This window comes from Pezoporus flaviventris, unplaced genomic scaffold (assembly GCF_033815535.1).
Source record: "Pezoporus flaviventris isolate CSIRO_AGI_PZ_B2104156 unplaced genomic scaffold, CSIRO_AGI_Pfla_v1 ptg000045l, whole genome shotgun sequence".
NCBI classification, from domain to species: Eukaryota; Metazoa; Chordata; class Aves; order Psittaciformes; family Psittacidae; genus Pezoporus; species Pezoporus flaviventris.
Window position 1 is genome coordinate 21715975 of NW_026892593.1, and position 12349 is coordinate 21728323.

At 39.0% G+C, this 12349-nt stretch overlaps 1 protein-coding gene across 3 annotated transcripts in view; it reads right to left on the minus strand.

The window, feature by feature from the left end:
• The window catches only part of CFTR (CF transmembrane conductance regulator), an 89306-nt gene that overhangs the window by 60320 nt on the left and 16637 nt on the right, over positions 1-12349 (minus strand). For all 3 annotated transcript variants that reach the window (XM_061467650.1, XM_061467652.1, XM_061467651.1), the window contains exons 4-7: positions 5900-6115; positions 4888-4977; positions 3337-3500; positions 2739-2864 (exon numbers count right to left, since the gene is read on the minus strand). In XM_061467650.1, the coding sequence (XP_061323634.1) occupies positions 2739-2864; positions 3337-3500; positions 4888-4977; positions 5900-6115 (596 nt within the window). The remainder of the gene's footprint in view (positions 1-2738; positions 2865-3336; positions 3501-4887; positions 4978-5899; positions 6116-12349) is intronic.

Below are 12349 nucleotides of genomic sequence, written 5' to 3' on the forward strand. Positions count from 1 at the left end.
CTCTAGCCACTGGGTTCACAGTCACGCTGGTTCTGGTAACACCTGCTGATGCAAAGTTGAGCACCATAACCTCTATGTGCCTTCTGGTGCTGAACCAGTTTCTGCATGCAAAGTCCATCCAGGATTCTGGAGCTGTGAGGAACCCTCTTTCAGCCCCACACTATGCATGCATGAGACTTCCACATGCATCTAACACCTTACAAACTTTTGTCAGCCAAAGCGTCCCTAAAACTCGCTGACAGAAAATCTGAGCTCAGCTCAGCCAGTTTTGGAGCAGAGTGCCTAGCACTACTTGTTAAGTCTTTATTTCACAAGAGAGGCCTGAAGAAAGTAGACAGGCATGCAGGTCACCACCACAGCAGTAGCCACTGCACTGGAGAAAGGGCCTTGTAAGCCCCTCCAGAGCTTGTATGAGAGTGTGGGTGGCAGCGCTGAACAAGGATAACAGATATTTTTGCACTTGATTCTTGTCCAGTCCCACACAAATGCCTGGGTAGAAGCTATCAAAAAGACCCCCAGTGCTGAAGCACTCAGCTGGCACTCCAAAGAGGGAGAATCAAAGCACTAACCCTTTTCAGTATGCTCTCAAGCACCAGCCACAAGCTGACTGGCGCACAAAAGTTTTCCATGGGTTGATCTGTCTGTGATGTAGGCTTGAGAGCTCTGTAAATTAGGCATGAATTTGGGACAGGTCTTGCTGATGCAACACACGCATTTGGAGAAAAACGGAAGGGACACTATGAGCCTTGTGCATGTATAGAGCACAGTCCAGCATATGCCTGTTTTATAGGTGATGCTGTAGAAATCACTTCAAATACATGAGTTTGAGATTATTTGTTTTACATAAAGTTGTATCTTCTGCTGACAAAGTATGACACTTCCAGCCTTGGACTTCACCTTCTCCAGTGCTATGCTTATGGTTCAGGGGAAGAGTTAGGTGTGATTTTTTACTTCTCTGAATACCTTGTATAGCCAATAGAAGTGCAGGTATGTATATTCAGACACCAGTTACAAACAGTTATTATCAGTATAGACTTAAGAGGACACACAGGAGACAGCCTATATTGGTGCCTCTGAAGTGTCACAGTTCCACAGGGGAGTTAACCTGCAGCAGGGTTACACTTGCAGGATGGCCAGCTCCATCTGGTAGCTCAGGTCTACCCAAGTAAAGGGCACAGGTTTGTTGCATCAGAAAATGGCATCATGCAGAAGCAGTTTGGTAATGACTAAGTTATAATGCATTGCTGCTAAAATGCAATCATGGCTTCAAGCACAAGGCCTCATTTCCTACCAGATTAACAAGGCAACTGACTGGGAGACCCTGCAAAGCTAGCTCAGCAAGCAGACTTCGGCTGAAACTCTTGACATTCCTGGGTTGATCTGCTCTGGTGATGTCTTCACCAAGTGACCTGCTGGATCACTCAAAAAACTACAGTATTTTGGTGCAGAGAAGTAGAAAAGAGATACTTTGACCTTGTAATACTGCTAGCATCCCTAACTTTTAAAAATTCATGTAGAAAATAATAAAAACTGAATTCCAGCATTACAAAATGTGCTACAGATTACTGCAGAATATACAGATCATATAATAACAGTCCTTTTTGCAGGTTCCCTTAACCACTTTGTGGACTATAATTTTAAAATTGATTTCAACAGGATTTGTTCACAAGATGTGGTCCCAAATTTCCTAAAAGCAATGCACGTGACTAAGTGACACCGAGCGAATCCTAACCCAGTCCCATCTTCGAGCCAGAATTCCCAGCATGGATTCAGACTGAGTTTTCTCTGATCATTAAATCATTACAAATTTTAAGATCTTCCTTATTCTAAAGGTAAAGAACATCACTTTCCCTGGACTGTCTTTCAGAAAGCAGCTGAACAAGAAGGTGTTTGTGTAAAAATATAATTTCCTCTCTTTTATTTACATGATAATATGAGCCTTGTATTTCTTTTATTTTCTTTTATTTTCCCAATCACACAACTGGCACAGAATTTTAATTCTCTGTAAAGGACTAAACAAACACACAGGACAGCTTTAGTGAAGCATCATACATCAATCAATGTGTCACCTCTCCTCCCTTCCCCCAGGACTCCTCATAGCTCTCAGCTAACTAGGTTAGCTCCTTTACTTCCTTTCTGTTTCGGGTCTGGTAGTTCCAGTTCAACCTTGGTATTAATTGAGGAGATAAGCATTATACAAGGCTATCTACTGACAATAACAGCTAATGCAAATGTGCAGGATCAATAGATGAATCTGCACTGCTTTAATCCTCTCACAGGTTGCATGCACCATTTAAAACCAGCTTTATTGCATTTCTCAGAAAACTGGCTGCAGAGGACTCATACTGTTTCCTTCACCGCAGAATAGGAAGGTCTGTAAAGCCTTAGGTAACCACCACAAAAGGTCTTTTTATTGTAAGATGAAGCTGGGGTTGGCCAGAAACAAACACAGATGCCACAATTGTTTTACGTCCGCAAACTAATCATTGAAATATCATTATAACAAACGAGGAAGTAAACAAAACAAAAAAAAATAATAAAAATCTCACCTCCATAGTGAGCTTGATGAATTGTGAAAAAAACCCAGGCTGCAGTGTGGGAATTCACAGTTAGCTTATGGAGGATTAATGTTTGTGTGCTTTCCTTCTTAACTAACAAGACCACAGATGATGTTAATAGCCACCTTTTATTTTTTTCCAAGCACATAAAAAATTTGACTAACAAATGAGAACACTTACTCACGGATACTTTCAATCATTTTTTCCATTGCATCTTCCCAACAATAGGCTTTAACTGATTGTATGTTTTCAATTATTTCTGAGGTGATGACAAGTCTCTCATTGATCTTTCCTGCTCTCTTATTCCTACAATGTAAAAAGGCAGTACGTTAATCTTCATCTTTTTCATGCTGTATACTTAGTTCATATCCCATTATATCTTACGGAAACACTTTCCCTATATGCCTATGCTTAAAATGTTCATTTTAACAGAATTATTATGAAGAATGTGAAAGGAATTATCAGAAATCTAGTAATTGTTTTACTAAGGAGAAAACAAAAGCTCTAAAAAGAATAAATCAAATCACTAACAAGGAGTTTTAATTCTACAAAGCATTATCACTGTTTATTACATGTTAGACCTTTCATTTTGCTAAGTTTAGACAACTACAGCTAAATAAGTAACTGCTTGTCCATGACTTTCCCGACACAGCAAACATTCTTTGGACTCCTCTTTTGTAACAATGGCATACCTAGAGACTTAATCAAGTGGTATAAACTTCTTAAACCAATGTGGTTCAGAAAAATATACTGAAATATTTTAAAACAGTCTTGTCACCTGTATTTCATCATCATTTGTCCCAGCCAGGCTTGGAAAAAGGCCACGACTATTAGAAAAGCAAGTCCAGAAAATGCAGAAGCTTCTAACATATCCCAGAGCAGTCCCATCAGCAGTGCCACTTGTAAAGGTGCAATCCATACAAAATGAGCTAGAGCAAGACCCTGTGGAAGCCCACAGCAGAAAATAATAACAATACAAGTTACAGATGTGCCCTCAAAACTAGATGAAAAGGAAGAAGTCATTAAGGTGACACTTAAAAAAATGTAACAAAGTATGGTACAAATATTTCCAGTAGTAAAACAAGTTTATAAAGGAAGATTTGTGATCCTGAGCACATAGCATTCTGGGTGTTAATTATGATGACAGTGCAGCAATACATACACATGCCACACCTAAACTTTGATTTTTGTAAGGCAAAGTTCAGTCTGCAATTGTCTCTGAGCTATGCATATGCACAAGGAAAAATCCCAGCTTTGTAAAAGTAAACAGAATTTGCCATCGATGCCGCCTTTTTCAACCACTGAACGATGAGAAAAATACACAGAAGAATCTTCTGAGAGTTATTTCATCTGACATAGGAGGTGAATATTACTTTGGAGAAGTGATGACTGTCATGTGAACACAACTAATCCAAAATAGATTGCTGCCCACTTCAGTCATATTCCTTCACACTGGGGAGATTTTGGACTGAATCCTGTGATCAGGCTGCAGAGGCGTCCGTGTTACTGCAGCTACACTGCTGTCCTAGCTTGTTCAGTGCTAGCTGACATTGCTCTATATAGGAATATGATGCGTAAAGTAAATGCACCCTGCATTTTCAGCCATGAGTCTACAGTCTCTCTGATCTTGATTCTTTTAATAGGAAGCAAACCTTGTACTACCAATGGGCCAATCAAACCCACATGCCGAACGAGACAGAGTTTCCAGTTCCAAAAGCCATTAGCCAGGATCTACCTCTGTGTCTTTTAACAAAAGAGAACTTCTACAGGAAACTCTTGGAGTATTGTCGAACATGGATGTGTTGGGAATGATTCCTAATAAGATCTTACATCAACGGTTAATCACTTTTAGAAGAGTGAGTAATAGTAGCAACAGGATGCTGAACATCATCACTTGTTCAACAGCAGGAATGGACTGGATCACCTTAGTAAAAAGGCACAGTCATCAAGAAAAGAGAATGGAAGGATTGAACCAGCAAGTGATGACCTCTATGAAATCAAATGCATAACCAAGAGTTTCCCTGTGAGGTTCCCACTAGACTGTAGAACAAGCATTTTTTTAAGGTATATCTGTTTTTTAGGTTTCCTCTACTAATCAGCATAGGAGGTAAAGGACATCGTAAGTATGAGAACGAGCACTTCCAGGACCACATGCCAACATATTTTTTTAAGGTTAAGGTAGTGATTCATTTTATATCTACAATAAGTACTCAGTGCAGTTTGTCATTTATGCTCCTTCCTTCCTTAATATTTGCCATGAACAACTTGAAGTATTGAATTTGTATTTATTTGATGGCTCATCAAGCGGATTAAACAACCAATGACGTACCTCATCAAATTTGTTCAGATTGTTGGAAAGAAGACTGACCAATTGTCCAGTACTTATTTTATCTAGAACTCTGCTTGACAGTTTTAAGATCTGTAAAAGAAAACAAAACCATAGAAAAATGGCCATGTAACTTGTCCCCATAAAACAGAATACAGATAAAAATGATAAGCAGTGGTACAGTAGTATAAATAACAATTCACTTATCTACTTATGCTGTAAAGAAAGTCTCATTAAACTTGTTATTTATGTCACTTAGATTTAATATAGCTATTAAATTCTTTTACAAACATTGATCTATCGACTTAGTCCTTGCTTTCTGTTGAATATTTTATGTATACAGGTATATATGCAAATGCAAGTTTTAATTAAGCATGCATGCTGTGTGCTGCTGTGCATCCTCAAAAATCTCCTACTGTGCCTATCTTGACAATTACCTTTGAAAGATGTTTTCACAGTAAGCTTTATACTAGAGTAACTAATATGTTTGTCTAAATTATCTGCTTTTGGTATTGATAAAACCAAATACCTTTTTAAATATTTGGATTTGTGACATGTGATCCATCAATATCTGTTGATTCTTCACGCTATAGAGATCTCACACAGTATCATTCAAACCCAATTCCTTCTATGTAATATTTACTGTTTAAATCTTCACCTCTAATCCTCTTTTGAAAATATTCGTTGGCCACCACAAAGTATGTTATTCCTCCTTTGCAATACACGTGCATAACAGGAGCACAGTGGTATAACAATTAAGGCATCTTACCACATATCCAGCAAGTCTGAACTCACACAGAGGCTGACTTCAGTCAAACCAGCTGTAGACAAGTATTTAATTCTTTGGACTTAGGAAATGGAGAGCTGTCAGAAACTGCTGTTAGCCACATTATTCTTTCGTGTACTTTGTGTACCTTGACTAGCAAACCCATCAATCTTTCTTTCAACAAACTGGCCTAAAAGTTACATAGGCTACAGTCAGAGGTTTGGCTTTGAGTGTAAATGAAACAATTACCTTCTTATAGATCAAGCTAAACATAGCTATCCTCATTTGCATTCCTATATGATGAAGACCAAATATAGCAGGGTGGATGAGTAGTGTTCTCACAAGGAAGAGAAGGCACAAGCCAATGCCCAGGTAGTATGCGATGGATCTTTCACTGGAGTTATCTGGATCATAGGAAGCTATTATTCGTCCCAGCAGAAGGGGTTGCACAGATTTGGTGACTTCCTGCAGATGGAAATGAGAAAGATGTTTTTTGTCAGTAGTTTGTTCACTTTTTCAAAATGGTTAACATTTTTATTTCAGCTGAGATTTACAGTTTAAATGTGGAAGCCAGGTCTGTTTGCTGTGCATACCATGAAAAGCTGCAGTAATTACACAGAAGAACAGACAACTCACTGCTCTTATCTGGGATGCTCCTGCAACTCCATCAGAGCAAATCTAGTTTGTAAATTTTGTTTGAACATTTCCTATGAAAGTGACAACTGAGATCAGCTTCCACATTTACTTTCTGGAGTTCTGATGGATTAGACACACAACTGAATCCAGTTTAGCAGGCTGGATCTCTGTTTTGGCCCTTAGGGAACAGTTCTCACTGCACTTTACCAGACTTATAGGACACACGAAGACCCAGAGCTCCTGAAATGAGCACCTGTAGAACACAATGAGGATGCAGCTAAACCAGAAAGTAAATAGAAATGGCAACAGACACACAAAAAAACCAAACAACAAAAAACAAACACAAAAAAAAAAACAACAACCAAAAAAAAACCACCAAACCAAACAATTTGTATCATCCTACTCAGTTCTAGACACTGTATATAGGATTGTAGCAAAAGCAGGATGAGAGGGTCTAAATGGTAGAGGAGGCAGCAAGTTCAATAGAAGTTGCAGAGGGAAACCACCCTTTCTGCATTATAAGCCTCAGCACTTCCCATCCTGAGATGAGCAACCTAGTAGAGAACCAGAGCAGGAGAGGAAAAAGAGGCAATATTAAACTGCTAAATGGCAAGGCATCCAAGTTATCTGCTATAGCCCTGACTTTACCTTAGCCCAATATTACATTTGTCCTCAGCCTCCTGCGCTGTTGCAATTAAACCCCATACAGAGATACAGAGAGAACTAGTGAAGTTCAGCTGTAATTAATACTTTACGGTGATAAATAGATGGGAAGACCCCCTTTAATTTGTTTCCTTCTCCTTTTGGTTCCTTTTAGTCTCTTATATAAGAGCAACAGTCTTTACTGTAACCCCTTTTGAACATCACTCTTAGTGGAACGGATAGTAACCAGTCACTTCTTTCACAGAAGAAATGAAATTTTACATCTCAAATAGCATACCTGTTCTGCTCACTACATTTTCCAAATTAAAACACCTCTCTGCCCCAACACAAATACTGTAAATCTGGAGCCAACTTTGTCAAAGACTTGGTGTTATTAGCAGGCAAAGGGAGGAGTGTTTATTAAAACACACATGACCCAAGGCAGCTGTGCTTAGACCATATGCATCCCGAAGAGGCAAACCAAAACTCCCCAAAACTCACAAAATACAAACAGTCACCTCTCAAGGACAATGAGGTGCTTTCATACTCTAAGAGATTCCAAGATAAGCTTTTATATATAGGCTTAAAATAGCAAGATTTCTTTTTTCTGTATTTACTCTTATTCCAGTGAAAATGCCATGCTCTGCTGCTGTGTTTGTTGTGACTATAAAGGTATTGCATACATGCCTAGCTCACTGGAAAAAAAAGTGATTTACAGACTAAGGGTAGAATAATAGCTGGCAATAAGCCAAATCATTTGCTATCTCATGGGGCATAAAAATCTACTGGTTTACAGTGGAGATTTATCATCTTACTTACCAAAGATATTATTATTTTGTCTATATACAAATGAAAGCAGAACTACCTGGGTTTTATTTTTCCTCTTGTAACCTCAAAATTAAGCACAGATATAAATATGGATAAATAAACTGATTAGAATGACCTGACGAAAAAAAGCAGTGAGATCTGGGTACCTATCATAACATCCAGTTTTCAAGAGTCATGTTTTATCTTCTTCTGTCCTTGCTCTTCCCTCTGCATTTGCCACAGGCCATTAAGAAACTCAGAAACATCCCTCTCACAGAAATCTTAATTAAAAGAGTAAAGATCCAAAGTGAAAGGAGAGTTTGACACAGGATATGGTGCTAATCTGACCTGGTATGGCTACTCTTACACAAGGAGAACTTTCACATTACGTGTATTCCTCCATATGCTCTATCACTCTGGATTTGAAGACAATAATGCGTATCTCTGGTTTGGCATGTGTCCAAGAAGTGCTTCAGGACTTTCATATCCCTCTCTGCCTCCTCACTTACACCCGTGACCTATATGGAAGAACTTCAGGAAATCCTCATTAGGGATATGACACTAAAACTACTTCTAAGTTAATGTTAGCAGCAGCTGTGCCTGAGTGGAAATACATATTTCACAGAGATGAATATAAGAGAAAAATATAGGTAGAATCAAACTGATCCTCACAGCAAAGCATCTGGTTTGGTAGCCAGTATCATGCTAAGAAGCAAGATCTTTGTTTTACCAGAATACCACCTTTGCTTTAAATTGCAAGACACGTCTGCTGATGAGATGAAGTGTGGAAGCTGTTTCAAACAGCAGGGGAGCAGATACATTAAATGCAGTAACTCAACGTGCTTAACACAACACGGTTTATGAGGGGGAGCTGTAGTACTCTAGGGGGCCAGAGCGCATGTGTCCACCCTGCAACAACATCATTACCTACAGCGCGTGAGGGGAAAGAGAGAAATGGAAAAACTACTAGACCTAATGAGAGCAAAGCTGTGATGCCAGTTGCAATGACAACTACACAGACAGCAGGAATGTCAGCAGAGTTTAAACCACACTTCAAGAAAGGTGCTGTGAAAACAGCTCAGGGATCAGACAAGAGAAGAGCTGAAAGGAAAGTGAAGTTCAAAAGCACACGCAACTTGATTGCACCTATGCCAATACGGCACAACATCCTGTCCCCATTCAAATCAATGGCAAAGCTCCCATTAATTTCCGTGAGCAGGGCCTGAAAAGAACACCAGCAGCTTAGGCAGTGATTTCTTCCTCTTACAGCTTTCAACAAAATGAAGATGAATAATAATTGAATCATCAAACAAATTTAAACTGAGACTTACTCTTTCCATATTCATTGTGAAAGGCGCAGGTTTTGTTTCCTATGTGCTGAATTGCACATGTCTGAGATTTCTTAAAGAAATGGGAAAAAAACACAAACAAACAAAGAATATGACTCAAAAATCCTGCAGTCCCTTTCTGTCCTCACCTGGTCTAAAATTGTGCTCCATTTAAAAAGTCCTCACAGAGAAATCAACCCAGCACAGTTCCACACGTGCATGCCCACACAGACTTCACTTGCCTGTAGTCTTGGAAATGAAGTTATCTTCAAAACTGCCTGCAAGAGCCCTCAGACACTGCTTAACTTTTAACAGGAGTGAATTACTGAGAAAGTTTTGGCTGGCAGACTCTACAGGAGCACCTGTTACAGTGTATAGTAGGCTAAATTTGTAGAACTGCTGGTAAGGGGAGGGGGTGTTAAATGCAAACCTGACATGAATAAGGAGTTGCTGGCTTGGTGAGGAAGAAGGCTAAAAAAATAAAGGCAGTAGTAAGATGGCAGGAGCACATAAGAGACAGAGTTGGGTAGGAGGTCACAATAAAAGGGTCTCATCCCAGAGAAGAGTCACCAACCAAGGTGAAAGAGTATAGAAAGAAGGATTATTACAGCCCCTTAGATAGCAAGAGGTCCTGTCCTGTATGGTTAACTGCCCTTCCTGCACAAAGACAAAAAGTGACTCATCAACTTCCATTCCAGCCACACTGCCTCCTGCCAGCCCTGCACAACAGCCAGAAGGCAACCCAGGGTTTGACGCAGAAAAGCCCTCCAAATGAGCACAGACATGACTGTAACCATCATCTCCTCCCCCTGCTCCATTCACAGCCCTTGTGTGTGGAGAAGGCGAGCATGTCATATCTCTTCGAAACAGATCTGCAGCAGTGGTGACTTTATACTGAGGTGAATGGCAGTGAGAGGAGATCTGAAGGTCTTCGCTAGTGACAAAAGTCCAGCAAGTTGGAGAGATAAACACCGGGAGAGAATAAACTTGGCTTGGGAGCTAATTTCTTAATTCCTCTATTTTTAATCAGAATCTGTGTGCACACACATGACTGTAGCTATCCATGAGAATGAAGCAAAAAGATAAAATGTAAAGAACTTTTTCACTCTTAAGTTTTATTTCCAAAATCAAACCTTGCTGCTGAGAAATTGCGGAATTGCTCTTTATGAGCCACATCTGGGGGACAGTCTAAACGTGATCGCAAAAGATTAAGGCCTACAAGGATCTTTTCATTCTAAATCCATAAAGCAGCATGACATGCTGAGGTACATCCTAATTTTTTTAAAGACTAAAAAGAATGTGAATGCTGCACTTTAAAGGGAAGCAATTTCCATTTTTTTTTAAATAACTTTTTCCTTTTTCTTTAGACCATTTTACTTTGTGACTTTCTGATTTTATTACTGAAACTCATTTTCCCTGGACATGGTGTTAGAAGAGAAAGCAGCAGTCGGTTTTTCATAATACTTAGGGGAAAGTCCAATCTGAAGTGAAAAGATATTTCGTTATTAACTAAGCAAATCAAATCAACAGTGATCCAAACCGGAAGATTTGCATCACTAGCAGTCCTAATTAATACACTTGCAAATATTTTACAGGACTTTCATCCCAGGACCCTAAATAAACTTATTCTGTAACGTGCAAGATCAGCCTCTCTTTCACACAGCCATGTAAACAGGAGGAACTCCATGGAAGTTTATTGGGGTGGAACCATTCCAGCACAAAACTGACGTCATTCTCCAAATTCGACGCTTAACCCAAAAAAATGCTCTTTCACCTGAAACATTGCCTGATGCACTAAAAATTTTCACCCTTAAAAAGTTTCCTTTGAATGCTGAAAAGTCTGCGTCAAGGACTTGCATTTTAGTTCTCAGGATATTCTTATTTAGGTTTGAAGTGTTGTATACAAAATTATTAACACTTGAGGATACAGGTGCTGGTGTGCTTTCACTTAGCATATATATGTCATGGCTGCCATAGAGCAGATTACGATCCTTCTTCATCTGCCTACTAGATCTATCCAGCTTGACATTCCTCTTCTACAGAGGAGTCACTAACAAGTTTATGGGTGTGATAAGAACTCTCAACACTATTCTCCCTTTCCTACCTGGGAGGGGGGAGTCATTCTAATGGGGATGAAGGTTTGGCTTTTTATAATGCTCCTATTCTCTTACACTAGTTCCTTGGGTACTCAATAAAAAGCCAGCAGAAAAGAGAAGTCTGGTTTTATAGCAAGCAATATGAACTTCATAGACATCTGTGGGCTATTTGCCATAAATTCCCCTTATGCTCTGCCCAATACATGGTCTTGAAAGTACAGCTACATTCACATTTAACACTAATGCCAGTGGAATTAGCTCCTTTCTGCAACAACCTTCTGAAATTAAAAATCTGGCCTAGAGATCTGTCTCACACTGAAAACACTGAGTGCATCAGATCACTTCAGGCCATTTTAAGGAAACTGCTTCCCTTAAAATGCAGCATTCACATTCTTTTTAGTCTATAAAAATTTTAGGATATATCTCAGTATGTCAGGCTGCTTCACGGATTCAAAATAAAAAGACTGCAGCATTTTGAACAAAGAAGTGCGGAGGGTAATCTTCCACTTTTAATACTAAATTGCAGAAACTTGAAAATAACACCGATACTTAGTGTGCGTATTATCAAACAGCAATTTTCAGATTTACAGGCTGGCTATCCAACACACCTAATGAGACACCATTAATAATAAACTATTTTCACAGCTCCTAACCCTAGAGCTAGGATTGTCAAATTGGTGGCATTTTTAAGTCAGGGTAATCCTAACTAATATGTTGGAAAGGTGATTATACAATCAGCTCAGACTTTCACATGAAGTTCCTGATCATAAACATTGCATCACTAACAGCAGCAAGATCACATATTTCACATGGTTATTTATGCAGAATTGTTACCACTGAGGAAGACTTGTTTATTGCATACATCTGAATAAATCATTTAGCTATGAAGTTGCTGATAGTCACTTTGATAAAATTGACCTAATTGTGTGAAACTGCACTGTAATTTTTTTAATGTAAGTGTTGAAAAAGATTTAGAAACTTCTTAACCCATAACAGAAGAAAATAATTACTTTAGTTCAGCAGTGATACAAAAATTCAAGTGCTCTTACCTGTACTTGGAGAGGCATATGCCAGCACCTGGCACTACATACATTTCAGAATCATTAATATGTATGTTTTAAAGATGATAAGACATTAGCAGAACATACTTGTTTTTTAATGAAGGTCCCTGAATATCTCTGTATTTATTA